We start from the raw sequence: 27,190 nt of genomic DNA on the forward strand, positions 1-27,190 counted from the left end.
CAGGCGGTTGGCGGTTGAGGACAGGCAGATTGTTTGCTGTTTCCAGACCAGCACATATGTAGGGGCGAACTCTGAATGTCCGACTTTTGACGGTCAGCAACCATGCGATGCTTTACTTGTGTGTGCCAGGTCGACATGGCTTCTTCGAGACATTGCCTCCATATGACTTCCATGCCTGTCGTGGCGATCATGTCCCCATGCGATTAAGGGTACGCGACTAGAGCGGGGAACCGGGTGGACATAGGTTGTCCAGGTACTCGTACTTGAGCCCTTGTACACAGTTCTGACAAGTCGCTGAATGCCTGGTGATAGAGCATGCAGGAATAGTGCCTGTACCAGCCCGCATCCAGAAGCAGCTAGGCCCAGGCCGCCCATGTACGGATGCCAGTTCAACCAAACAACTGTCGGGCAGTATCCTTTCAGCATTGGTAGGTAACCTGCACTGCTCACCTCTTGCCTGGTTGTCCGCCACGTGGATGAGAGCCGCCCGCCCGCCTCCTCACCCCTCCCATCTGACGAAGATGGCTGGCGCCAGATCTGTCCGATAGCAGCATGCCTGGTCGCGGGCTACATGGATGCTGGTGACGATCCATCTCTCCAAGTCGTCATGTCAAGGTGGCTCTGGCAAGAGCGAGCCAGACTCACGGTGTTTGGGCCATGTGTTCTGCATGGTAAGAGAGAGACCAGTCACGGACGCTGTAGCACGGGGAAATTGAACGCTACGGTTATTGATGAGACCGGGTTGTGTCTTTGGGAAGCCCACCCCCCTGGACGGTGCTTTCTGGGGGCTTTTCCGTTTCTGATTGGGAGGAGGCGGGGACTGGAGGTGCCTGAGCTCAGGGAGAGTGCGGGCACACAGCAGCTGACAGCGGAGAGCGACAGCTATGAAGGAGCATCCGAGCAGGCGGCTTGTGCTCCCCTGGCACCGAAAAGGACACACGCGTGCTTGCGTTGTGAGGCTGAGGTGTCGGGGGTGTTGGGTTGTCGAGGGTCAGTGTCTGAAAGCCGGTGTTCGGGGGTCTTGCTTGCCACTCATATGACGTGGAGAAGCCCCCAGGAGATAATCCGTTCACATGTCTCACTGACTGCCGTAGGCGCGGCCTGTGCTGCGAGGTGCCTAGTACCTCAGGGCACCATTCCACGGTGGTCAGTGCCCAGAGCCATGGCCAGCGCGTCAGCACTGGCTTCGGGACTAGTTCCGCTGTGTTCCCCATCGGCGCTGCCTCGGTGCTGAGTCCCTGAATGACATTCGGGAAACGAGTCAGGCCAGACGTGGCGATTCCCGCCGTCTTGTTTTGTTTCCGTAGTACCAGATAGAGCGAAACAGGGTGCGGTTATGTAATGAAGCGGATTAGTAGTCTTAGGCGGGTTTCCGAGATTTGTCGGAGAGACGGTGGGTTCTGTCCCGTCCGTCTCCTCTTGATTCTCTTGGAATGGATTCTTTTGCGCACTCTTGGAGGATGTCGATTCGATAGTTGACTGCCTGGCAATTCCGTTTAGAGCAGAGATTTGCTTTCGAGCGGAGCTGTTGGTGTTCGCCCTGCCGTCGCCCTCAAACATCACAATCCTAGAGGCTGATCAAACAAACAATCCGGATCCGAAAGCGGGAACCGCAACGGCCCCTGCAGACTCATCGTGGGAGCCCCTATAGCCCATGGGGATATGGGGGGGGGGGACGACTCGCTAGCAGCGGGGGTGCCGAGGACGTCCCAGGAGCCACGGGCTTGTGACTGTGCGCGAGTGCGCTGCGAGGTGCCAGCGTACGTGCACATCGTTCATCGCACATCAATAGGGAGAATGGATCTGAGAGAACGGAAGGATGGGACTGGGTCGAGGAACGTGGTTGTGGAGGATCACAGCCGGGCGAGCTGGCGAGATCTGCAAGGCACCGAAAAGATGGGAGAGAGGACATCAAACAACATGACCCTCCACCCGCCCCCCTCTTCCTTCCCTTCCCTCTGCCGCCAGTCCAATCGAAAGGGAAAGCGCTGGGGTGAGCGGGGCAATGCCAAGGCCACGTACTGGATTGCTGCATGGTCCCTGCCCGGTACGATACATGGAGCATCTACCAAGTACCAGCTGCTCCTGCCTGGATGGGGAGGTACCGTGTACGAGAACGGCACCTGGGCAGGTACCTTGGGTACCCAAGGCAAGCAGGGGCTCTGTGCTTCGGTACGTATTCTTGTCCGGGTCGTGCTGAGGCAGGCGCTGAGGAAGCTCGGTACGTAGGTAAGAAGGTAGCTGGGTCCCATCTGGTCGTTGGAACTCTCACGTGGCCCTCGGGAGATCGCGCATTGCAGCAGGAACTGGCTGGATCGCACGTCGTTTTCTTTCACCCCCCCTCGCGCCCACATGGCAATGGCCAGCTTTCAGTGCCAGGCCAGGCGAAGAAAAATAAGGGGGTCTCCAACCCGCACACCTTATTTGCACACCACCGACGCGCCTCAACACAACGAACGGCATGGGTACCCTTTGGAAAGCTCACGCCAGCACATTACAGAGTTTGGGCAGCCGATCGCACCGTCATCCCTTCTCCTCATTTTCTCTGACCCGACAAGTGGCGCCTCGTCTCGATGGAGGAGCGTGGCTCTACAGTGCCTATACACTTACAGCACATGCCCAGTCAACGTGCAAGGCACCCTGAGCCCACGGACCTTTACACTGAACAGGGCACCCAGTCATGTACCCAACATAATAGCACGGCCGCAGATGCGACCTTCCAAACAAGCCCAAGTACAGGACCCATTCGACCATTCGTCCGGCAGCGGTTCCCATGTCTCCTCTTCGCTTCAACATGCTGAACACTTTCCGTGCATGTAAGCGCTCCTACCACGTTTTCGACCAGGCGGATCACCATCCCTTCCGCATTGGCTGGACGTCGTGACGGTGCAACTCAAATCGTGCGACTTTGCTCGATCTGTGTCACCCCCCCGATTGCTACCTCGAGGCAAGGGAAGCAAGAGAGACCACCAGCTTAAAGTCATTGCCTGGCTGCACTACTGGAAAGCCTCTTGTTTTGTCTTTGCTTGCTACCTACTGCATCCCGCCGACCCATGGCTGGACCCGACGCTGGCTGTGCTGGATGCGCCGGCTACAATCGAAGCTGGAGTTGGACGTCGGCTGTTGTCTACCCGGACGCCCTCGGAGAAGAAAACGCGCTGGGGGTCTGGCAGTCTGGGTGGCATACTCAGCAAGCTGTCTCAGCGCCTCCGCGCGCTCCCCCCTTCTCAGACACCCCCCCCTCCTTCTATAACCTCGAAAGCCCCCCCCCCCCCCCCCCCCCCCCCCCCAAACTACCAACCCCATTCAAATGCCCTGCCGCACTCCAGGCGCCTCATTTATCGACGAGCTCAGGCCGCGACACGTCGGGTTCGCGGTGCCGGTACTTGATCGAATATCTGCGACTCACGCCTTCAGAAAAGAAAGGAAGGGGTGGGCCTGCTAGCAATCCTAGGCCGTGTCGAAATGAGGCCGAGCCTAGGGCACGCCTCACTCTGGTACCATGCTTTGTGGCCATGTCAACTTGTGTCAAGGCTGGTCGAGTCGTGCCTTGTGGCCCCCCCCCCCATCCCCGGTTCGCTATCCGCCCTCGTCTGTACATGTAGACTCTCCCGCGTTATATAGCCCGCCGACGTCAATGGGTTGTCCGTCCTTGTCAAGCGTGGCAGGAAAAGCTCCTGTGCACAGTAACAGGCTTAACTCGGAAAAGCCCCGACCGGCGCATGTCTGGCCCGGGCCACAAACCACCAGCCTTCAAGCCTCCCTCTCCCGCTAACAAGTCGTGAGTGGAGGATCATGGACTCTGCTAGGCAGTTTACGGGAAGGGGCGGGCCATGGGAGCATGTGGCCATGAGCCTTTGGGGGGTGGGATGGGAGGAGAGACCGCCAACCAGGACCAAAACGGGGGGTGATAGACAAGAGGCCTGGGGGGTGTTGTGGCGGACCATCCAGGATGGGGGTTGGAGGAGGGTTGCGACTTGCAGCCAGCCGGGACCCAGGCGCAAGGGGGAAGAGCCAGGGGAAAGGTTATCGCTGGCTAGCACGTTGGCCTCTATGTCAACCGTCTGACCAAAGAATTTGCTCTCCATCTCATGGTGCGGAGGAGAGGCAAAAGTCGTGCAAACGTGAACATGGATAACCAGGTGCCTACCTACCTTACGTAGGTGCCTTACTCGGCTGGGTATGAGATCAACAGGAGGCGTATCCCAGGACCCCGGGAATACTGGTCAGGTCAGCTAGCAGGTAGGCAAGCCCGAAGCCCAGGCTGGGCAGGCAGGCTGGTAGAGTCGTTGCTTCTTGCCCTCGATGCGTGACGGCGGATAGATGAGGAAAGCGTGTTCCACCCACAATTGCACTAGCACAAGGGACGAGCGCCGGGTGGACATGGGGACAAGGACACGAGCATGGGAAGGGTCAAGGATGTGCCATGGGTGGGCACGCAGCTGCAGCTCCCACGCACGTTCTCTCCCACACCTCCATTCCCGTTTCCTGAACTGCCCTCTTTCTCGCCTTCCGCCTCTGGGTTGCGCTTGCTTTGTACTTGCGCCTTGTACCGCGCTTCGTACCTGTACCCGACTTTTGTACTTGTACTCCAACATGTACCCTCTCCAACCCACCTGCTTTCCTCTGGACCCTCCTGTCATTCAGTGTCCTTATCCCGTCTTATCCCCCCCCCCCCCCTCTGTTCCTCACTCTCCCCAGCTTCTCCCATTGCTTGAAACAGGTCTGTGTGCACCGTACCCGTCCCGTCTTAGCCACCGCTCGAGTCCAGCGTCCACTCCTTCTACCGCTCGTCTCGTCTCCCTCCATCCTTCCCTTTACACCTACACCAACCCACTGCTCCAGACGCCAACAAGCATCGAGCATAGGAATTCTTCCTGCCCCTACTCTCCTTCAAGGCGACGCCAGACACGATCTGCGATAGTTCTTCCACCCTTTGAATTGGCTTACCACTGGGATCCCTTGGCCCAGACGAAACTGCGCCGCAAGCCCCATACCTACATATTCAACCGCCCTTGTATACACACAAAACAGACACAGCCGAGTCGCACGCTATTTGCACCCAGCCTTCCAACGCGCCAGTGTCAGGTCTACCGAGACCTCGGATCTACTCGATTCGCTTCCCTTCAGCAATCTGTCTACCTGTCTTATTCATCGACCGCCAAGACGGGTGTAGGTTGCAAGGATTCTTATTGATTTCGAGCCACCAACTGTGCACCATCTTGTTTTCTTGCCTACATGCACGAGTACAAGACCGTCACCATGGACTCGAGGCCGGCATCCCATCAAGTCACTACCGTCGCAGCAGTCTTGAACCCGAACCCGGACGGAAATCGCGATTCCGCTTACTTTTCCGGTGCAGATGCCTCCAGCAAGCGTATGCAAGAGAATGCTCAGCGAGTGGTTCATCTCGAGCACATGGCTGACAAAATCTCGCAGACAATTCGGCCGCCTCCAACATGACCATCTCGGTCTTCAGCCCAACCAACTCCAGCTACCCCTCTTCTTCGGCCGATAAGACGCCTTCGCCAGTCGCCACAGGCGCCATGCCCCAGACTCTAGTCTCTCCTACCCAAAGCAACATGAGCGTCGCGTCCATGGTGTCCCCAACCACACCCGGCAGTGCAAACCCCCGACGGGCCGATCGCCCTACCTCCCTCGAGAACGGCCAACCGAATGGGATGCTCGATCCAGTTATGCAGGCCGCGGGCCGTCGTGAAAGTGTCGACAGCAGGATGAACCAAGGGTTCAGCGACATGAGGCTCGGCGCTTCTTCTCCCTACGCGACTCACAATCAATCGACTTCGTCAATTCAAAATACACTCAACCAGCAGCGAAACCCGCGACCAGGTCTGGAAAATGTTGCTATCCACCGCATTTCCAATGGATACCAGCCGAGTGCGGAGAGGGAGCCTCTAGCCAAGCTGGGCAAGACTGCTCCCGCGATCACAGGACCTGCGACAAGTCAGATTGCGCGAGCCGCTGAGCCTACCAAGGGCCAAGCCTGGGCCTTCCCTGACGGCGACGAGAGGGAGGAGGCGGCACGGTACGGTCAGCCGTCGCACAACACATCTTTCCTGGACTCTCGGCGCAGCAGTGTTACCGAGTCGATTGCGAGCAGCCAGTTCACCACGGAATCCAGGTTGCCGCCTGGCCAGCGAAGACTGGACGAAAACGCCGAGTACAACCACATGGGTCATGCCTCAACAGACTTCCCACCAGTGCATCACCACTCTCTGCAGCACAAACAGCTAGGGGACCTCCAGGACGAGGATGCGGAATCGAGAGCTGGTGCTCAACCATACAGCCGTACTCCTGAACTTCGCAAGAGTCACAAGCTGGCTGAGCGGAAGCGAAGAACAGAGATGAAGGAGCTGTTCGACCAACTTCGCGACTTGATGCCCCAGGAACGAGGGTCCAAGGCCTCCAAGTGGGAGATTTTGACCAAGGGTATGCACCCCTTCTTTTCACGAGGCGGGCTAGATTTTGTAGCAGTGCTAACGATACGTAGCCATCACGGAGCACCAGCGAATGGCGGATGCCGTCCGTGTGATGCAGAATCAAAACGCCTCTATTGCGTCAGAGAATGATCAGCTGCGCCGGGAGAACCACGCGCTTATGCTTCAGCTGCGAGGCCAGCCTCCTCAACAGGCACCCCCCCCTCCACCTGCGGCTAGCTACGCGTCAGATCCCTATGCCCACCGCCCGGAGCTACCTCCTCTGCGCGCCCTCAATGGCGGCCCTCCCAGCGGGCCTGAGTCAATGACGGGTGTGCAATACGATGCTCCGCGTGCTGGCGGATATCGACCTGCAGAGCGGTACTGATCGTACACATGCCCAGCCTTCTCAGCAGCTAAAACATGGCCAGCCTGTGGTCAACTTGGTCTATCATCCTCTGCCGTCATTCCCGACGAATTGCGCGCGTTCTCGAAGATGAACGCGAAACGCGCCCATTCGACCTCACATCTAATCCATCGGGCAACATGGGTCACCTGGTCATCGGACTAGCTTCGACCACTTACCTCGACGTCGCAGCACCCATCTGCGTGTTCAATTATTCTTTTTGTTTGTTTTCATCAATGCCCCTCGATTGAGGAGGTCTTGCAGTCGTTCGCCAAGACGACTTGAACAACGCTACGCGGATTCGGAGCATCGGAATCTCTATTTCTTTTGTATGTGTCAGTAAGGGCTTAATGCACCTGGGGTGGGCCTCCGGAGTGAGATTTGGGACCGAAGAGGATGCGGCAAACTCATTCCTCGGAATCCCCAGCCGTTGCAAGGCCAAAAGCTGGGATGTTGGATTTCGTCCTTTTTTTTTTCTGCTCTTATGCTCTTCTTTTGCTTTCGCGAAAACTGGGTAGAAGGCACAAACGTGGACGGCCATGTAGGCTCTTACACGTTGAGCGAGGGAATTGATTGGGGAAGGGACAAGGAAGACGGCGGTATATACCCATGTGGCGATCTCAGGGAGTCGCCTTGATGGCTGAAGCGTGTTCGCCCTGCGGCGTATCCAACGTTTCCAGGGCAGCTATCATGGTTTCAAAGGTCACGGATGAGAAGAGGAGACTGGTGCGATTCGTAGAATACCTTGCAAAAGTGAAGGGCCGGCGCGCGCTGGAGGTGGGGGAGAAACACTGGAGTGGCCATACGTCGTTCTGCCTTTGCTACGATAATCGTACGGTGCTATTCATCTATCTCTTGCCCATGGCCGTGAACAAGAATCTGATGTGAGTTGAAGAGACAGTTGTTGTCGTCAAGTGGACATGGAAGCGGATGTTCCCAGCATCCGGTATGCATGCGACGTGAGTGCATATGCATCTGACCGCGACTTGCTCTTATCGATAGCGCCAGTCCCATCTCAGTCTAAAATTTCGTGGCTCCTATCCGAGCTTTGAGATACGGGCCATTCGATCCTGACATCCCCCGAGACGCTCTTCCATTCTCCTTTACCACAACACGTTCATCACAATGTAAGTTTGTTCTTCTTCAATTTACATCCAATGGCATGTGTGACTCATTTGCCCCCCTCACAGGCATTCCTTCCGTCACGCCGCTTTCCGCGCTGCCGCATCGGTGGCTCGCGCCCCCAGCGCACGAAGCGCGCCCCTCGCCTCCCGTCTCGCTGCCGTCCGCGCCTTCTCGGCCGCTGCTCCCCGCTCCCTCTTCCAGACCTCTGCGCTCCGCGAGGAGGAGTCCACGCCCGTGAACGCCGCCGCCGAGGCCGCCCCGACGCCCAGGAAGTACGGCCCTGATGTCCTGCTGGGGGAGGACGGGCGCCCGACGCAGGAGCAGAGGAAGATCTGGGACGACGAGAAGCGGCGCACACTGTTTGTGCAGAACTTTGTCAGCGAGGTGACGGACGAGGACCTGAAGGAGGCCTTTTCCAAGTACGGCGAGGTGACCAAGGTTGCCCGGCAGAAGCCCGGTGTCAAGTGAGCATGCCCTTTCCCCCCCTCCTCCCCTCCCTGTCTCCTCTCCTTTGCGATCTGGGGCTTTACCGCTCATGACGGCGACTGACATGGACCCCGCTGCAGCTTCGCCTTTATCGAGTTCAAGGACGCCGAGGCCGTGCAGGTCGCGGCCGACAATGTCAACGGCACCTTCTGGCACGGACGCCGCATGGTGGCCGAGCCCCGGCGCGTGCCGGAGCTGACCAACACGCGCGCGCGCTACGAGGGCCCGCCGACCCTGACCGTCTTCGTCGGCAACATCTCGTACGAGGCCACGGACAAGGACCTCAACGGCGTGTTCGGCGCGCTCGAGGACGTCAAGAGCATCCGCATCGCGACGGACCGCAACACGGGCTGGCCGATCGGCTACGCGCACGCCGACTTCCACACGGTCGAGGCCGCCACCAAGGCCATCGACATGCTCAAGACGCAGAAGATTGGCGGACGGCCGCTGCGCGTTAGCTTTGCTTCGCAGACGCAGGACGCCAACAGCCGCAGGCGCCCGAGGGAGGGCGGCGACAGGGGCCAGAGGCGGTCGCGCGAGCCCAGGGAGCCTAGGGAGCCCAGGGAGCCCAGGGAGCCCAGGGGACCCCGCGAGTAGGGTGGCCGAGCGGCGGGTCGTGGTTTGGCGAGCTTGCCGGTCGCCGCGGCCGTTGGAGCGCGCTGGCTGGGCGCCGGTGACGGGGTGTCGACTGTGTACTTTATCTTGCCGTCGTGTGTCTGATGGCTGTATGATAGCGTGGGTGTGGGTGCGGACGGGCCAGGCTGGGCCAGTCCGCTTGTACGTGTACAAGACTGCTGATCATCACTCCTCTTCATGGCCGTGGCCTGACGAACCAGATGCAGATGCCGTGAACGCTGCTGCCGTGAACGCTGCTGCCAGTGACAGCACCCGAGCGCCACTGCCACGGCGGTCTCCTTCCTCACAAGGTCACCGCCCGGTTGCCGCTGATCAAAGGCATGGGGTTTCGTGATCGGATGGCCGTCGGCAGATGGGCCGTTTCAAGCCTTGGACGATCCCTTTTAGAGTCCTGAGGAACCAGGGAATGAAGCTTTGCCGGGTGTCTGAGGTTTGAACCCCTGCGCGGGCCGAGAAAACGCTCGAAGCATATCTATCCGTTGAACCATACGCTTCGACATTAAGGTTGGCACGGTGGGCAGGGTTGCCATGAAACGGCAGTCCAGGCGGCAGTGCGAAGGGTGACGGGCCGGCACGCGCTACACGGTATTCTATGGAAAGGTCCGAGGTCGTCATGTCGTGTGCCTGGCACCGCCTGAAATATAGGGGACGGCGTCTTGGGCAGCTTCCTTGGGCCTTTAGGTTGTGTCTGATGATATTGAGATTGACGCAAATTGGATCTCAGTACGATAGGACCGCTCTTGCTCAGGGCAGGCTGAGAGTACATGTCGCCGAGGCGTCTTCAGTTGGCACCTGTTGGAGGCACCTGCAGCACATTGGTTGTGGGTGCACCTGGAGACAAGATACAGTGAGGTTCAGTAGACCTTTAGCGGTTAACCATAGCGGTTGACCATAGCGGCTGACCTTCGCGGCTGACCTTCGCGGTTGACCGTAGCAGTTGACCTCAGCGGCTGTGGTTCTGTGGTCCTGTCCTTAGTCAGCACCCTGCGCTGATCGGCCTAGCGCCAGGCGTGTGGAAAACCTGGAGCCGGCCCGGGCGAGCCTCGGTCCAGGCGGCGTTGGGTGGACTGAACCGCTGCGGAGGATGCGTGACTGACTGACAAACCACCAAAGCCGTAGCCAGAGACATTCTCCTCCTCATGCTTCTCACCTTCCTCGACTGTCGAACGACACCTCGTCAAAACCCAAACACCAACTCCAAGCCGTCGAACACCAGGCCACATCTACACCAGCTTTGATTCACCGCCCAACTACATCCCAGTCCTCCAAGGGCCCCGACACCCCGCCTCCCGATCTCGCCCCTTCCCCTTCACCATGTCCTTCCTTGGCGGGGCAGAATGCTCGACCGCGGGCAACCCGCTCAGCCAGTTCCAGAAGCACGTCCAAGGCGACAAGCAATTACAAGGAGACCGTCTGGCGCAGAGAGGACCCAACGCACTCGCCGGAGGCTTCCGCAGCGGTGGCGGCAGCGCCCAGCAGGATGAGGTATGCCGTCCCCCCCCCCCCCTTTCGGGCTCGGGCCTCCAGCTCGATTTCCAAGGTGACGAAACCGCCACTGACCAGCGCTCGACCAGATGATGAACGGCTTCTTGAACAAGAACCCCAACCTCCAGCAAGAGATCCCCATGCCCAATGGCTCCATCCACATTGACCCCGCCCACGCCGTCCACCTCCGCGCCGCCTCGACATCCCCGACATGGACAAACGAGTTCCAGGCCCAGTCCTCCATGGAGGCCGCCTTCAACGTGCCCCAGGGCACCCGCTTCAGCCCCGAGGACTTTGCGCGCTTCCGCCAGATGAACCACCAGCCCTCGTCGGCGCGGTCGAGCCCCATGCCCGCCCAGCAGAGCATGAACCCGCCGTCGGCCCTGAATTACCCCTACTCGGGCGGCATGATGATGGGCGCGCCCATGTACCAGCAGTCCATGTACCAACAACCGATGCAGCACCAGCAGCCCATGCCCCAGCAGGACGCCAAGGGCAAGGGCAAGCTCGTCGAGCTCGACGACAACAAGTGGGAGGAGCAGTTTGCCCAGATGGAGCTGCAGCACAAGGAAGACGAGGAGGCCAAGGCCGCCGAGCCGGAGCTCGAGGAGATGGACAGGGCGATGCAGTCCGAGACGAACGAGTTTGGCGACTTTGAGTCGATATGGAAGGGCATCCAGTCCGAGACGGCGGCGGCGCGCGCCATGGTCGACGGCGACACGACGTTCGACAAGTTTGACAGCGAGGACTGGGTGCCGCCGGACTTCCAGGGCCTCGGCGGCGACTACTGGGGCGGCCGGCTCGGCGACCCCGTCGTCGAGCCCTATCTGTTCGAGGAGGACAACATCTTCATCGACGAGAAGAACGCGTTCGACGAGGGCGTGCGCATCATGCGCGAGGGCGGCAACCTGTCGCTGGCGGCCCTCGCCTTCGAGGCCGCGACGCAGCAGGACCCGAGCCACGTGCAGGCGTGGGTGTATCTCGGCCAGGCGCAGGCGCAGAACGAAAAGGAGACGGCGGCGCTGCGCGCCCTCGAGCAGGCCATCAAGCTCGACCCCGCCAACCCGTCGGCCCTCATGGCGCTCGCCGTGTCCTACACGAACGAGGGCTACGACTCGACGGCGTACCGCACGCTGGAGCGCTGGCTCTCGGTCCGGTACCCGCAGATCATCGACCCGGCGTCGCTGCACCCGCCGTCGGAGCTCGGCTTCACCGACCGGCAGGTGCTGCGCGAAAAGGTGACGGACCTCTTCATCAAGGCGGCGCAGCTGTCGCCCGACGGCGAGCACATGGACCCCGACGTGCAGGTCGGGCTCGGCGTCCTCTTCTACGGCGCCGAGGACTACGACAAGGCCGTCGACTGCTTCACGTCGGCGCTCAACTCGTCGGCCCAGGGCGACTCGACGCAGCAGGAGAAGCTGCACCTGCTCTGGAACCGCCTCGGCGCGACGCTCGCCAACTCGGGCCAGTCGGAGGAGGCCATCGCCGCGTACGAGAAGGCGCTGAGCATCCACCCCAACTTTGTGCGCGCGCGCTACAACCTCGGCGTCAGCTGCATCAACATTGGCTGCCACGACGAGGCGGCCGCCCACTTCCTCGCCGCGCTGAGCATGCACAAGTCGATCGAGCGCGAGGGCCGCAGCAAGGCCTACGAGATTCTCGGCGGCGGCGGCGCCGGCGGCGGCACCAACACGACCGAGCTCGACGAGCGGCTCGACCGCATGACGGCGCAGAACCGCAGCTCGACGCTGTACGACACGCTGCGGCGCGTGTTCACGCAGATGGGCCGCCGGGATCTCGCGGACAAGGTGGTCGCCGGCGTGGATCCGGACGTGTTCAAGGGCGAGTTTGATTTCTAGGCTGAATGACACCGAATCTGTCTGGACCATGATGCGGCACTGGACGTGGATGATGCATGTGTGACCATGTCGGCGCGCGCTTCCCGCCCTCTGGCGAAGGCACCCATTGTGCGTCGGCGTACCTGCCACGGGGACGAGCGACGAGGCCGCGACACGGTTCGTCTCCGGCGTGCCCACATGCCCTCTGACTGACCACATGCTGTTGCTTGCGAAGCGCCGTCACCGAAAGGGATGGAACCGGCATGCCATGTCCATGATGTTCGCGATTGCATGTCGGATTTCATGTCGGATTTCATGTCGCTTGTCAGGTCTATCAAACCACGGTGTATGTTCCAAAAACCTGCCTCCTCCCCAAACAAACCTGCTATGTACACTGTAAGGTAGGCATATGCAAAACCCCCGAACGCCAGCCAAACCCCCCCCCCTTCTCACTGGTTGTGCCAGGCAAAGTTCCGCAACGAATCCCAGTCGTCGCTCTGCTTGTAGATGTACGTCATGCTGCTGCGCAGGCTCGACTGCAGGTCCTCGGGGTGCCAGCGGAAGATATACATGACCATGGCCCAGCTGCCGCTCGCGAAGACGGGCCAGGCGTAGTGGCTGATGCGGGCGCTGGCGGCGGGCTCGCTGACGCGCGGCAGGCCGGCGCCGGGCTTGACGGCGAGGCGCGCGAGGGCGAGGACGACGCGGGCGAAGACGTAGACGACGATCTGCTGGTTGACGCTGGGGATGCGGCCGGAGCGGGCGCCGCGGCCGCCGAAGACGAGGTAGCCGCCGAGGGCGCCGGCGAGGAGCGCGTCGTGGGGGCCCTCCTTGCCCGGCGTCGGGCCGTAGTGCTTGAGGAGGAGCATGGTGAGCTTGTAGATGGTGGCGAACTTGGCGAGGTTGCGGGCGTGGGTGCGCGTGGCGCGGAACACGAGGCCGGCCTTCTCGCGGAGGGTGCCGGAGCGGAAGAGGAAGATCATGCTGTCGGAGGCACACGGACGTTAGCATCACACGTGAGGGAGAGGCGGGTGGGACGGCAAGGTGAGATCATACACGAGGGCGTGGGGGAAGCGGACTTTGGTGCCGTAGACGGCACCGTTGCGGGCGCCCTTGAGGACGGCGAGAATGTCATGGTAGCGAGGGTCGAGGACGATGCGCTCGAGGGCGGCCTGGGCAGGAATTGTTCAGTCAGACGAGCAGATCCTTGGGGGGTTTCCTTTTCGAAAGGGACGGGCATACCTTGAGGCCGTTGACAGCCTCCATGATGCGAGCCTCGGGAAGGTGGACTCGCAGGTAGGGTACCGGTACCTGGTGGGCTGGGTCGCTTGGGGTCGTCGAGAGGGGAGAGCAATCACTGCAATGCTCGTGTCGAAGGGTAGAGGCGATTGCGAGTGATGTTCTGTGCTGTGCTGTCCTGTCCTGTCCTGTCCTGCTTGGGAGGAGGAGATGAATGGAGCAGGCCGTGGAAACGGCGCGACGCGCAGGCGCAAGGTCGGGGAAAACGATGGCCGTGGTCCTGGGTCCCTCGTCAATCGTGCCTCGGATGTTGGTCTGACGGCTTTCGGCATCGGCCAGTGGCAGACAGATGCGGGTGCGACTGTAGGGGGAGGCGGGGCCAAGGGGGGCTTGGGGGGGGGGCACGTCCTAGTGACCCCGGCCTTTGCACCCCACCTCAGAAGCGGATGACGCCAGGGGGTCTGTCTTGTACTGGGCAAGGTGGCTTAGGGACCTACCAGCCTGAGGGATGGGCTGGCTGGGGGGCGACCTGACATGTGATGGCTTTCTGCCAGAGCCCCGGAGCCCGCTGTACCCCGGGGGCTCGATCCGCCAACCTCACTGGCCTCTGGGCATGCCTGGCAGCCTGGTTAGGGAGGTGACGGCAGGGGCGTGGCACTTCAACACATGCTGAACTTTCACGTGGGTATTGCCAAGTCACTCTGCTCGCTACCGTACTTACGACGTCTCATGTGAAGGCGTCTCCATCTCCCCTTTCCGCAGCCCCAGCCTCAGCTCGAGCCACAGCGCCCATGCCGAGAACCTCAATCCGAGAACCTCAATCGCTTCATCGCAAGAGTGCTTGTCCCTCTCCTTTTTTCCATCGTTCAGCATGACGGCCCCCGTAGTTGTACTCGAGAACCTCCAAAACTCCAAAAACGCCAGCGAATGCGCCCCACGTAGCCGTCTGCGTCCACGTAGCCGTCTGCGTCCACCTGTTCAATTTGCCCTGCTTGTGTCCAATGCCTGCTTCGCACCACGCCCCGCGACGTGACAGCTCAGGTGAGGAGCACCGCGTTGACGCAGCCGTCGTTCTCGGGCGTGTTCATGACCTGCGCGTAGCTACACGTTCACGTCAGTACCGTCGCCGTGCAGGCGAGACCAGAAAGTCACGTACCGGCCCCAGACGACCTTGCCGCCGGCCGTCGTCATGCCGAGTTCGCTGACGTTGATCTCGATAATCGTACCCTTGGTCAGCACACCAAGGTTGGTGTACATCGGGCTGTTGGGGTTTTTCTGCACGTCCCGTGTCAGCATTGGCCTCCACGATACGCCCCCCCCCGCAACCCTCGACGTGGTTGCCACTCCATTGCCTACCTTGACGGAGATGATGGGCAGGAGAGCCGTGACGCCAAGCTCGCGGTGCGTGACGTGGGCCTTCTTGTAACGGAGACCCATCGGCCGGATGAACCGCTCGTGCTTGGGGTCGCGACGCGTGAAGTTCTCACCGACAAACGTAGGCTTGGTGATCATGCGCTTCCACGACTTCTGGTGCGTCTTCTTGCCGGTGGACACAACCTTGAACATCTCCTCCTCTGTCGTCCGTGTCAGCCGCGCTTCCCCGACATTACCAAACAACCGGGATGAGCTTACCAGCAATACCGCGGACCTTGGGTAGCGGCACGGCAAACTATCCCCTCTCGTTAGTCCTACATCTCACTCCAAGACCATCCGCCAAACGCCAGAACGTACCCTCGCGCTCTTCTCGGCACGCTTGTTCTTGATCTGCGAAGAGATAGCCTTGGCCATGTTGGGGCTACATCAACCACGTCAGCAACGTCGCTCCTCTGCCGTCCTGCCGCCCTCTGGGAAACCCTCTGGGCAACCCTCTGGAAAACCCTCTGGAAAACCTGAAGGCGGAGGATCGAGAGAAAGGGAGCAAAACCCACTTCTTGCGGTCGAGCAGGTACGCGGGCATGGGCTCGCTGGGCTCCTCGTCGTTGGTCGTCTTGACATCGCGCTCCTCGTGGGCCTTGATCTTCTTGCGCATCTGGATCTTCTCCTTGCGCCTGTCCTCGGCCCTCAGCTTGGCCTTGAGGCCACGCAGGTTCTGCGCATCCTTGCTCTGCTTGTGGCCCTCACGCGCGAGCTTCTTGCGGGTCCTCTCCTCGTGGTCGAGCCTGCGTCCATGCAGCTTCCTCCACCTCTGTTATGTCGAAGAAAACAGCACGTTAGTCGCATGGTCCGTGATTGTCTTTCCTTGCATCGGTCGGCGGTCGATCCGCGGGTGAAGAAAACTTGCCTCCATGTCTGCAGGGGGGGCATGGTCAGCAGGGTTCTTGGCGAGGGAAACGGAATCGTGGGCTGCTGGGACTTACACTCGTTCTGAGGCATCTTGACGGATTGGCGCTGACGAGCGGCTTCAGATGCTTCGAGTTGATCGGGTTTCCCTTGGGTTGGGAGGAAGATGCGATGCCTGGAGAAAGTGGCGGGTCGCGATACCGACCGATAGAGGGGCCCACCTCAAAAATTCACCGCCAAGATTTCGCGGGCGGGCCGGTGAAATTCCGATGGCCCACACAACCACGGGTCTGGCCTCGAATCGGCAGCTGCATTACCTAATCAACATCCCTCTTTGTCCTCGCCCATCGCGACGTTGCTTCGGGCGGCAGCTGTCAAGCCATAGCATACACACGATGTCCTCAAACTGAGCATCAGCATCGCAAACACAAAGTAGTTTCGGAACATGGAAACGCACCATGAAAATTGGAGCCTACACGACAGAACCGTTTTTCTTTTTCTTTCGGCGGCGCAAAAGTGTCTCTCCAAGGTCGATCCGGCATGCATCCATATATTCCTGCCTCGAAGAGAGGGTGACTTTCAATGACGAGCAGTGACATTGATCTTGAATGATTACACGGGAGATTAAGGAAGAAATGAGACGACTGGCAGATATGAGGTTCTAACACTTCAACAAACATGGATGATTTGTCCACCGTGAAACCCCGTGTGTCCTTTGGCGGCGAGCAGAATGGAGTACACGTGGAACAACTTAATTACCATGTGTCAGAGGTCATTTGTCAAGGACTCTGAAAAAGGAGGCTTGTCAGGCTTAGAAGGGACACGGAAACAGCAGAAGGTTAGGGTCAGAGACATTTTTCTATCCGACCATCCACGGCTTGGTATCCTTGTCGATTTTGTATTTGTTTGATGCATCATTTTTATTGTCTGTGAACTGAGCTGCTACCTGTCTTAAATGGGATGGCGAGGTAGCCTAAGAAAGCGAACGAGTGACAAGAATTGTGTGAGTTAGCTTGAGGACTTGAAAGTCTCTCTGATCTCTTTTGAGTAAGTTTGTGAAGCCTTGAATGACCCTCTTCCAAAGATCATCACGCTAGTTCAGCCACAGACGGAAGCAGTTGATGGGGCCGACGTGACCACAGCCAGCTAAAAGAAGATCAGGTTAGAAGCGTGCAATTGCAAACTATTTGGGGTAGACTTACTGCCAGAGTTGCGGGCAATGGTAGCGACGTAGGTTCCGCACCAGTCACCACCGTTCAGGCGGCTGACGTCAAGCTGCTCTCCGTTGCGCAGGCCACGGTAGCGGATACCGAAGCTGTAGTGGTTGATCGTGCCGTAGTGGTTAACGTTGTACTGGACGTTGTCGAAGTAAGAGGCCTGGCCCTGGCCTATCATCCTGCATGTCAGTAAGTTGTTCCATTACTTCTCGGAAGAATTCAACTTACAGTTGTCCTGGGCCCACATGCCGATGCCAATGTTGGCCCAGCCCTGGCGCTTCTGCAGCTGCTCTTCGGTCACCTCGTCCCAGTTGATGTCGATCTGCGCACGGATCCAGGCCCAGGCCTTGGTGCCCGGCTCGGCGACGATGCGGTCCTTGAGGACGACACCATCATCGGGAATGGGCTCAAAGATGTCGACGCCGAGCGCGGTGGCGTTGACGAAGGACTCAACGTTGCCAGCATCGTCCTTGTAGACAGTGAAGTCAACATCCTCATCGCGGGCCGCCAGAATGGGAGCCTTGGGGGCTGCGAGAGCAATGCTGGCCATGAGGCCGAGGGTAGAAAGAACAGTGGTGAAGTGCATCTTGACGTGTTGCTTAAGAAGCGGGCGAGGTTTGAAGTTGATGGAAGAGTGTCTTAAGGAATTGTTGCTGAGGCTGTTGATGAATTGAAGAGAACTTCAGGTTGGATGGCGCCCCTTTTATAGACAGATTTCTCGCATTCGAAAGAATCCCCTTTGCCCTGAGATGCCGGACTTTCCGTCTCCTGATGCACCAGGCTCGCCTTCGTGGAGTGCTCATCTCGCCTCTGTCCTTACCTACCTTGTCAACATACCTAGGCACCTAAAGTAAGTAGTGAGGCAGCTGACGATGCATAAGCAACACATCCTGCTTTCTCTCCACTTTGACAAGCTTTGCCAATACTGTAACCCTAAATTGCTTGTTGCGGAACTGATCAGCATTCGTTAGCCCTAGTTCTTCTCTGGTCTTTGGGCAACTGCTCTCAGCAACTCGTCGTAGGAATACATGCCAAGATATCACGATGCAACACGGAAGCCTGGCTCCTCAGACAGGCAATTCTGACTTGCATCGTAAGTTGCCTCCCTGATGTGAATGGAGCGGGTGAAGCTGGGTGGTCCACCGGGCGGGTGCCATCCCACATCGACCCGTTCTTGGACTTGGTGCGGCGGCTATGGGCCGGTGGCAACTCCGGATGATGGAGCTCTCTACACGCCTGGTGTTCTGCCTAGGGCTCTTGGGGGGAAGGTGGTAAAGAAGGATCGCTGCACTGTACAGGGAGGTTGCATGCGTCTCGTGTCGCTGAAAGAATTGAGACGCGTCTACAGGATCCTTTGATACAGAGATGCCAGCAAAGAAGGGCGTACAACATCATGCTGGGTCAAAATATTGCATATTCCAGCGCGGTTGTTCAACATAGTGACAGCAAGGAGCCAGGACGCGAATGTACTTGAAATGGTGTTGTCAGTGAGTTGTGTCATCGAAGCTCCAGAGACGCAAAGTACTTACCGGAGGTGCCTGCGACACTTGAGGTTCCTCAGACTTCTCATCAAACCTATGTACCTGCACTCATTTCGTATGCGCTGATGCTGACAGCTTTACGACGGCTTCGTCTTCCAAATTCGTCGCAGTGCATTCATGACCTCAGCCTGAACCTGAGCCTGAGGGGCCTCAGGTAGGGCAATGTGCCTCAAAAGATCCTTGCACAATAGGATGCCCCAAATGATTGCTAAAAGCCTTATGGGCCTTCGGCCAAAGCTCCAGCAAGTCGATCTGATTGCCTCAGGGACTTTACCTCCGTCCGGTGGATCTCAGCTCGCCAGATGCGCGAGCTCATAGGCAACCCCCACGTAAGACGGTATTTACCCTGCATGGCGTAGATGCACAGCGGGAGGACCTGATCTAACGGTTGAAGCAAGATCATTGATGGATCAACTACCGTTGGCCGAACCCCTCATCGAGGTTGCATCAGGCTGGGCAAGTCATCCGCTTCCTTCGACCGAACTGGCCACAACTCAGCGAGCGGCCGATCAGGGTAACAACACAATTGGAAATCTTGTTCGCTACTGGTCAATACCCGCACATCGCTTGACGACACGAGCTGCCTGATCAAAGTTCCCATCAGCTGTCGCCCACTCACCAATACACACCACTGGTTCGTCCGAACGTCCTAGAACGGGTCCCTAGTCGCTCCAGCACGGCTTACTCACGGGAAGCTGCATTTTCGTTGCGGAGTTGCGCAACTGCGCCGCACAAGCTGCCAAGCAAAATAGCGGCCCGGATGTGTAGGAATGCTACCCAAGAGCGAAAGTTCCTCGACCTGTCCTAGGGTCCAGAGCTCTGCTGCATGCCAAGCTAGAGGGGTCTTCGCCGCGGATTTCTTGGCCGCCAGACTTTGAGAACGAGCTCTTTCAGTCGCGACTGCACAAGGCCGAGGTTGACATGGCTATCGATGCTGATTTGGTCGAGTATTACTGTGGAGCATGTTCGTCATGTCCTCCGAAGCGCAGTCGTTACCTGGCACGTCCAAGTCACTATTCTTGGCGCTGGACATATGGACCGGCATCCCCGAGAACAGGCATGCGATGGACTCGCGGCGGTAACGATGATTGCGACTGAGTTGACATGAATGAAGTCTACTCCAACCAGCATTTATCGGGGTGTGGTCCCGTATCTGCTGCCGCCTCTGTCAGCGGTACCCTAGAGGCCCCGCAGCCATGGACCGGCCGCAAATGGAACGTGTGTGTAAAGACCCGAAATATGGTCTGCGAATCAAACAGGGTAAACCTCGTAGGTTTGTCGGTCAATGGTCAATGTGTAGTCCTTTCCCGACAAAGATCCATTGCATAGCGCGCTGCCACTCAGGTCAGATCTCCTAGATAGATATTTAGTGATGACTCTCGAACGTGTTCCTTGGCCCCTCGAAGTGCTTAGCGACCCAAAGCCAGCCCGCATATATCAAGCTTGCATTATTGTCCTTGAGAGTTACCTTGGTCGCTTACAGTGCCTCGTTGGCGGCAGCATTGGCGGCTCTCACATTTACCGTGCTTTGCTTGATGTCGGTGGCGTTCTGCTGCGCGAACTCGTTCCCATTGTCGTGTACCTTACTTCTCGGAGGATATTCATGACTCAAATAGCATTCCCACTGGCGCTCTGGTCTCGATACGGACATTTATAATCATCTCGCAACTGTTCTCGGAAGAAGACCGTCCTGCAACTTATGGTCTCAGAGTGACCTCGGATTCTTAGCCGTGTCCATTGAGAGGACTTCCCTTTCCGTCGCGAAGCCTTCCTGCATCACTAATCCCCCCTTGAGGAAGAAAGTAAGAGGGGAATGGTTGCGTAGCTGTTCGGAAAATCTTCGGCAAATGGGCGAGCATCTGCCTACGTTTGTGGGGAAAAATTGGAGGCACCCGGGCAGGCAGTATGCAGCCCAGCGCACCAAGGCTTTGACGTACCATGGCGTCTGGGTGAAGCCAGAAACTGGGGCGGTTCACCAAGCACTGTTGAATTTTGCTCACTCACAACCCTCCCAGCCAGCTCATCAACCTCTATTGCATGAGCAACAGCAACATGGTCCCACCACAAGCAACAGAGAGCTCGGCTCCCACAAGCCACGGTTCTGTCGACTACGATCTAGCTTTGAAGTATTGGGGCGATGTTAGCGCTGACGATTGTGGCATGCTTGGTGGAGTTCCAAAGTGGAAGGGCTATGCCAATATTAACAAGGTTGATCTACATGGATCCCGGAGCTTTTTGGCCAAGTTGGGAATTGGAGAAAAAAATGGCCGGCAGATCGTAGAAAATGCGCTTGAAGGAGGCGCAGGGTAAGTACAGCAGATCTAAGCAAAGGGTTCAATATTTCGGGAATTTGCTGAACCTCCTCACAGGATCGGCAGGGTTACCGAGGGTCTACTTCTCCACGTGGCCAAAGAGGTTGACATCATCGAACCAATTCCTAAATTTACCCTCGCGTTGCACGGAAAACCAGGCATTCGTTCGATTCAGAATATCAGTATGAGCGCATGGCGGCCAGATCCACTTGTTTCCTATGGCCTTGTCTGGATCCAATGGTGTCTTGGATACCTTACAGATGAAGAAGTCTTGGAGCACCTCGGACATTGTAAATCAGCACTGAAGAGTCCTGACGGATTGATTGTTATCAAAGAAAACATCAGTACAAGCGGACAGGACATATATGATGATGAGGACGGTGGTGTTACACGGTAAGTTCGTATGCTGGTCTCGATATCCGTAGCTAATCAAGGAAAGGGGCGATGCGAAATTCCGAAAACTATTCAAGCAGGCGGGATTGCGTATCGTCAAGGTTGAGATTCAAAAGGGAATGAATCCAGCCAATGCAGAGAAGCTGTTCCCAGTCAAAATGTATGGTTTGAAGCCAGAAGCCTTGGAGCCAGAAAAAGAACAGTGATGCAAGTAGCAAATTGAATTTCGAATGGAGCTTATCTTGGCCACTTTCAGAACTTAGAGTCCTTTCAGCAACCCATGCAATAAGAAAGTTCTGTTTGTTGCTCTTGCGTCATATGCTGTCGACCTTGGTGAGTCAGGGCTGATTTGAATTGGGTTGTACTTGATCACAGCAGTAAATTGTTCGAGGCTACAGCAAACACGCGATTCACGGCACTTATTGCCACCTTGTCACTTTCATTTACATCCTCCTGCTTTTATCATGGCCACGATACCTCATATTGCCTTCCTGGAGTCGACTGGATCTCTAACCTTGCGCCCGTTCCTCTTTGGAGCAACAGCGGAACATCCGTCTCGAAGCCCATAAGCGTGGCCACATGCAAAAATGTGTATCCGGCTTCAACCTCTGCGTTCAGGTCGGCCCCACCATCTAGCAAGAGACCGACAACCCTGGCCCGGAGCAATGCCAGCAGACTTGAGGTTTTAAACTCAAGCGAAATGTTGTTGTGGACGTTGTGCCGCCATATATTATGCCTTCAGCCCAATGGATCCTTTCGACCATCGGCTGAGTAATTTGCGTCAAAAACTTGGCTACAAGGTTTTTGACATTGGGACATGGCCTATATTTGAAGGAGTTGACAAATATATTAAACGGAGGCTGTGAGGAGGAACACCTTTTTGAGACCTGATGACAATGACAGATTGGCCCAGTTAAACATGAGGTGATAAATTGGCAAACGGCAAGGAAGCTGTAAAATAACCCAATTTGAAATCTCTCACCTTGACTGATCATGCAGAAAATTAAAGCATACTCGTTCCATCTCACGCACCCGGAGTATAACCCGTCATCTGCTCATCATCACAAAGAGTCTGGCTGTGACGCACCACGTGACTTCGAATGTTTCGTGGTGGGTACCTCACCTGGGCTGCGGATTAAAGTGGGGATCTCCTGTTGGACCTCCAGCCTCGAAAGTTTTCTAGGACTTCACGACAGTCGCGTGAACACTCGGCATCTTGAAGCAATTGGACGCGCAACCCGTCCATTTCGCCCAGCCGCACCACCCACAGTCATGAGTAGGGCACTTCTGCGCTCCGCCTTGGAGCTCCGGGCACCCTTCACCCGCCTCCCGCCGACCTTTCTCCTCCCGATCCGCGCCCGCGCCTTCAACACCACAACGCCCATCATCGAGCCGACACAGGATGCCATTCCCTCCCAGGCCGCCACGACAATAGCCCAGCAGGCCGCCAAGGCCGACCCTCTTGCCCTCTACCCCAAGCAGGCTCCCGCCACCCAGCCCGCCCCCATTACCGACTCGGTCCGCCAGCTCCTCCCGCTTCTTGCCGCCCAGCCTTCGCACTACATCACCTTCCACATCCACGGCCGCCCCTACCTCGTGCAGCCCGGCGACGCCATTCGCCTCCCCTTCCGCATGCCGGGCGTCGTCCCCGGCGACGTCCTCCGCCTCGACTGCGCCTCCGTCATCGGCAGCCGCGACTTCACCCTCAAGGGCAGCCCCTACATTGACGAGCGCCTCTTCGAGTGTCGCGCCGTCGTCACAGGGTCGGAACTCGAGCCCGTCCGCATCAAGATCAAGAAGAAGCAGCGCACGAGGCGCGCCCAGCGCGTCAGGAGCCAGCACCGCTTCACGACGCTCGCCGTTAGCGAGCTGAGGATCAAGGGGCTCGAGGAGATTGAGGGCTGAGCACAGAGCCGCGGGTCCGAAACCCTCTGCCGGATGAAGCTGTCCAGCAGGTTCGAGGACCAAGTGCTGTATTTCGTGCACATAACGAACCGAAGGGGGTGAGGCGGAGAGAGAGACTGTGTAAGATACTCATCGTGCATGAGAAAGGGGATGCATCGTGTATTACTCTGCAGCCTGAGCTGGATGTATCATAGCAAAAACAACGCAACATTTTCAATAAATGACAGGGATATTCCACCGTCAATGATGTATCGCTCGAAAGATGTTGGGTATTCGAATTTAGCCAAGCAAAGCTAGGCGACAACGCCAGTTCTGAATTGACAATCTGCAATAACTGGAGGCAGTATGGCCTCTGGGAATCCGGCTGTTTGTAACAGGAAAACCAACTCCGGACACTGCCCACGCCCGACGAAACCGGTCGAGCTGGGATCCAGGTCCCCCAAAAACACCAATAGCTATGAACATCCATCAGGCTTCGTGAAAGAATAAATGAAAGAGAAGAGTGCAACGCCTGAATCTGCCAACCACCCCTGGTTTCTGCTGACACGTATCCAACATTCAACCACCTTGTGCGTCAATTCGTGTCATGACTTGCTGCTATTGTCGGTCGCCTTCTTGACACTTTGCCAATAGGCCCCTGGCCAGACGGACCTGGCTTCTGCCTCGGTGGGCATGCGCTCGCGGCACCTTGTGACGACGCTCTGAATGATTCTACCAAGCAGTTCCTCGTCGATCGGGAGTGCCTTGTCGTGAAGCTCGACCGGATACAAGAAAGGATCCGTCTCATGCAGAAGTTCTTCGCATGTTGGGCGCAGATGAACTTCCCGGTTGAGGCACCGCTTCATTGTACGGAGGAGCGATGGGGGAACCAGAACACCACCCACAGCACGGCTGGGAAACTCGATGGCGTGGTCCCAATCAATGATGGCCTGGCAGCGCGATAGGTGGTTCGCGATATGACCGAATGGAGGTATGCCGTAGACTAGCTGGTAAAGAATGCAACCCAGAGACCAAACATCGCTGGGCTTTCCGAGCTTCATCAATTTGGGTCGGCCAGCAGCACGTCCGCCATGAGAAGCGTTGAAGTCCATTAAAGACTCTGGCGACATGTAGTTTGGCGTTCCGATCTGGGTTTCGCGGTGGACGTTGACCGTTTCATCAGTTTGGATGGCGTTGGCGATACCAAAGTCGATAAGTTTCAGGCAGCCCTTGACGAGGACGAAGTTCGCCGGCTTCAGATCTGAATGTACGACATCGTATTGGTGAACCGCTAGGAGACACTCGAGCATCTCTTTCCAGTAATATCGGACAAAGACTGGATCGAACCTGGCGGTCTCGGGATTCTGTCGACTTCTCAGAAGAGAATTGAGATCTAGCTCGCCGTATTCCATGAGCTGCAAAAGTCAGTGCTGCGTTAGGTATAGATGACAGAAAGCTCGCTTACCAAAGTCAACGACCTTTTCTCGTCGTTCATCTCGTAGTCGAAGAGGCTGATGACTCGATCAACAGGCTTGAGCTTGTTGAGAAGATCGATCTCGCCCTTGAAGCCTCGTATGGCCATCTCGTCCGCCTGCTCCAAAGAAACACGCTTCAGAGCGAAAATAGCACCGTTCTCCGCAGTGACGCGGTACACCTTGGCGCTGCCACCTCGTCCCACACAGTCGAGCCGCGTGTACGACTTGCCATTGACACGGAGGATATTGCGCCTCTGCTTGCCATGTGATGTAGTTGCCGCACCAGCGGACGTTGTGGCAGCCTGGAGGACGGTCATCTTGGGTGGAGGAGGCGGAGGTGCTGGACGATGAGGTGTGTTTCCGCCTAGCGCAGCCAGGGGCTTCCTCTCTGGAGAGGCAGCAGGACGGCCGCTACCAACGTCGGCGCTCGCAGGTCGCTTAGGAATGTCTAGCTCCTTCTCCGGGGCGACGTGGACAGCAGGCTTGGACCGCTTGAAAGTTGGAGGCGCCTCGTTCTCCTGGCCCGAAGGAATCTCGGGGCGGGGCGCCGGGAGCCTCGCAGGGAGTCCTTCAAGCTTGTGGCCGTTTCTCTCGCGGGGCGTTGGCCTAGCAGCAGATTCCAAAAGGTCCGCCTGCGACGCATGCCTGCGATGCGAAGCCCTTGCTGAGTTGCTCAGCGGAGCAGGGCTGCCAGATTCACGGCCGTTGCCGTAAAACGAAGCTGCCGGCTCTTGATCCATTTCTGCTTGCTCTTGATCGAGGTCGTGGCTGGCAATCAGACCTTCACCTTCTCCATTTGCCTCAGCCTCCTCCTCGCTCTGTCTCCTCCGTCCGCGTCGAGCAGGGCCACTGAGAAAGCTGCCCGGAACCTTGCCGACACGCTTGACCCTCATCGAGCTTTGAAGAGCAAGATTGTCCTCGGGCCTGGAAGCTCTCGAGCCATTTGAGGCCTGTCGCGATTCGCTGCCTTGATTTGAAGCGCCACCATTCCGACTAATGGTAGCCGGTTCTTCCGGGTAGTCTGCATCCATATGCGATCCTGATCGTCGCAAATGAGCCGAAGCGCTGTTGACTCTACCCCTGTTGCCGGAAGATCCAGCAGCAATTCGGACAACGCGAATGCCCTGAGCCGGAGTGTTCACGTCCTGCTGGGGCTCCGCTTGCTTCTCGTCGGATGATTGATCGCGGCTTTCGGGCCGGCTGGACGTTCGGCTGCGCTGTGTAGAGCGGGAGAGGGAGGTCGACCGTCGCTTGGGTTGGGACAATTGACCGAGGCTTTTCGGAGTGTTGCTGAGTCTGATGACCCGTTTACGAACGGGACTGTTTTCTTTGCTTTCTTTGCTTCTGTGTGGTGAAGTTGGCAGTGACGACTTTGATTCATACGCGTGAACACTCCCCGATCGTAAATGTCGGCGCTCCTCTGTGGCAGAAGAGAAGGATGCCGCGAGGTTGCTGACGCGGCGTCGCGTTCGTGGCGGGGAGGCTGCTTGCTGTTCGGGAGGGCCGCCGAGAAGTGCTTTGGTGAGAGCACTCAGTTTCATGGGCACTGGAATCTCGTCGTCGGAGCTGTCGTTGAGCGTGTAGTTTTGGGCCTCCTTTTTCGACGCGGTTGTCCCAGCTGAGGCCACGGGGTTGGATTCGGTACGACCAAGGACAGGTCGTGATGCAGGGCGTCGAAGAGCTTGACGTTGTGATGTTCTCCGAACGAGCCCAGAGCCCTGGGACATGCCCATCGGTGTAGGAGAGGCGGTCGCCATGTCAGGTTTTGTTGTCGTGAGATTCGATATTGCTGAAATGGGCGTAACGCGTTCCTCCTCTTCACCAAACGTCCCAATGCTAGCAGAGTAGAAGACTGAATCGACCAAAACTGCACTATCGTTCACGCGTTATTCGTACCCATGGTTCTGAAGATTAGAATGGGGAGAAATTACTTTATGTGGCGCGTCATGGGAACTTGTATCGCGGTTGGACATGCCTGCTTGTTCCCTGTCCATGCCGAGTATTTGGGTGGAATCATATTAACCAATCACTCAGCTGCTCTGTTGCTGGGACAACAGAAAGCATGTGGAGCCATATCGCCAGAGCTCAGCATATCATTGGCGAGGGATCAATGTGTCTCCCTTACATAATCACAGGTGGTTTTCGACTTCAAGGGCCTGAGGCATGCCATGCATCTATACTGGGACCAGCCGAAGAATGGAGCGGAACGATTGACGAGAGTGTCCGTCACAGATTGCCCATCATTGTACGGCATTGCATCCACATCTTTCAGTTGGGCTAGCAGACCCGGACGTAGATATGAGCACCCCAAGTCATGTCACGGCAGTAAGAAATGAGGCCGTAGCCGATGCTCAGAAAAGTCGCCAGACTTTTGATTGTTCATAACTAGACGAACGCTCTACGTGCCGCGAGACACGTCGAAACAGAGTCGAGACC

General features: G+C 57.6%; 9 protein-coding genes across 9 annotated transcripts; 5 read left to right on the top strand and 4 right to left on the bottom strand.

Moving 5' to 3' along the window:
• Nucleotides 1–5,262: 5,262 nt before the first annotated feature.
• Nucleotides 5,263–6,825, top strand: D7B24_000014 (uncharacterized protein; the record flags this gene model as incomplete). Its single annotated transcript, XM_028634280.1, has 3 exons — nucleotides 5,263–5,377; nucleotides 5,440–6,450; nucleotides 6,512–6,825. The coding sequence occupies 3 exons, from the start codon at nucleotides 5,263–5,265 to the stop codon at nucleotides 6,823–6,825; spliced, it is 1,440 nt and encodes a 479-aa protein (XP_028499320.1).
• An 879-nt stretch (nucleotides 6,826–7,704) lies between these two features.
• On the top strand, nucleotides 7,705–9,051 carry D7B24_000015 (uncharacterized protein; the record flags this gene model as incomplete). Its single annotated transcript, XM_028634281.1, has 4 exons — nucleotides 7,705–7,727; nucleotides 7,929–7,970; nucleotides 8,034–8,432; nucleotides 8,535–9,051. The coding sequence occupies 4 exons, from the start codon at nucleotides 7,705–7,707 to the stop codon at nucleotides 9,049–9,051; spliced, it is 981 nt and encodes a 326-aa protein (XP_028499321.1).
• Nucleotides 9,052–10,404: 1,353 nt separating this feature from the next.
• Nucleotides 10,405–12,434, top strand: PEX5 (Peroxisomal membrane signal receptor PTS1; the record flags this gene model as incomplete). The annotated part of the gene is made up of 2 exons (XM_028634282.1): nucleotides 10,405–10,582; nucleotides 10,654–12,434. The coding sequence occupies 2 exons, from the start codon at nucleotides 10,405–10,407 to the stop codon at nucleotides 12,432–12,434; spliced, it is 1,959 nt and encodes a 652-aa protein (XP_028499322.1).
• Nucleotides 12,435–12,862: 428 nt separating this feature from the next.
• Nucleotides 12,863–13,679, bottom strand: D7B24_000017 (uncharacterized protein; the record flags this gene model as incomplete). Its single annotated transcript, XM_028634283.1, has 3 exons — nucleotides 12,863–13,397; nucleotides 13,470–13,585; nucleotides 13,656–13,679. The coding sequence occupies 3 exons, from the start codon at nucleotides 13,677–13,679 to the stop codon at nucleotides 12,863–12,865; spliced, it is 675 nt and encodes a 224-aa protein (XP_028499323.1).
• A 1,010-nt stretch (nucleotides 13,680–14,689) lies between these two features.
• NSA2 (Ribosome biogenesis protein) lies at nucleotides 14,690–16,025 on the bottom strand (the record flags this gene model as incomplete). Its single annotated transcript, XM_028634284.1, has 7 exons — nucleotides 14,690–14,753; nucleotides 14,809–14,927; nucleotides 15,009–15,226; nucleotides 15,285–15,321; nucleotides 15,384–15,447; nucleotides 15,581–15,837; nucleotides 15,930–16,025. The coding sequence occupies 7 exons, from the start codon at nucleotides 16,023–16,025 to the stop codon at nucleotides 14,690–14,692; spliced, it is 855 nt and encodes a 284-aa protein (XP_028499324.1).
• A 1,000-nt stretch (nucleotides 16,026–17,025) lies between these two features.
• On the bottom strand, nucleotides 17,026–17,735 carry D7B24_000019 (uncharacterized protein; the record flags this gene model as incomplete). The annotated part of the gene is made up of 3 exons (XM_028634285.1): nucleotides 17,026–17,078; nucleotides 17,135–17,320; nucleotides 17,378–17,735. 3 exons carry the CDS (start codon nucleotides 17,733–17,735, stop codon nucleotides 17,026–17,028), a joined length of 597 nt encoding a protein of 198 aa, XP_028499325.1.
• Nucleotides 17,736–20,974: 3,239 nt separating this feature from the next.
• On the top strand, nucleotides 20,975–21,601 carry D7B24_000020 (uncharacterized protein; the record flags this gene model as incomplete). The annotated part of the gene is made up of 4 exons (XM_028634286.1): nucleotides 20,975–20,996; nucleotides 21,060–21,079; nucleotides 21,361–21,395; nucleotides 21,442–21,601. The coding sequence occupies 4 exons, from the start codon at nucleotides 20,975–20,977 to the stop codon at nucleotides 21,599–21,601; spliced, it is 237 nt and encodes a 78-aa protein (XP_028499326.1).
• Nucleotides 21,602–22,667: 1,066 nt separating this feature from the next.
• On the top strand, nucleotides 22,668–23,300 carry D7B24_000021 (uncharacterized protein; the record flags this gene model as incomplete). Its single annotated transcript, XM_028634287.1, has 1 exon — nucleotides 22,668–23,300. One exon carries the CDS (start codon nucleotides 22,668–22,670, stop codon nucleotides 23,298–23,300), a length of 633 nt encoding a protein of 210 aa, XP_028499327.1.
• Nucleotides 23,301–23,884: 584 nt separating this feature from the next.
• On the bottom strand, nucleotides 23,885–26,511 carry MPS1 (Protein kinase; the record flags this gene model as incomplete). The annotated part of the gene is made up of 2 exons (XM_028634288.1): nucleotides 23,885–24,694; nucleotides 24,745–26,511. 2 exons carry the CDS (start codon nucleotides 26,509–26,511, stop codon nucleotides 23,885–23,887), a joined length of 2,577 nt encoding a protein of 858 aa, XP_028499328.1.
• Nucleotides 26,512–27,190: the final 679 nt, after the last annotated feature.

Source organism: Verticillium nonalfalfae (genome assembly GCF_003724135.2).
Source record: "Verticillium nonalfalfae strain VnAa140/NRRL 66861 chromosome Unknown scaffold_1, whole genome shotgun sequence".
Lineage (NCBI taxonomy): Eukaryota > Fungi > Ascomycota > Sordariomycetes > Glomerellales > Plectosphaerellaceae > Verticillium > Verticillium nonalfalfae.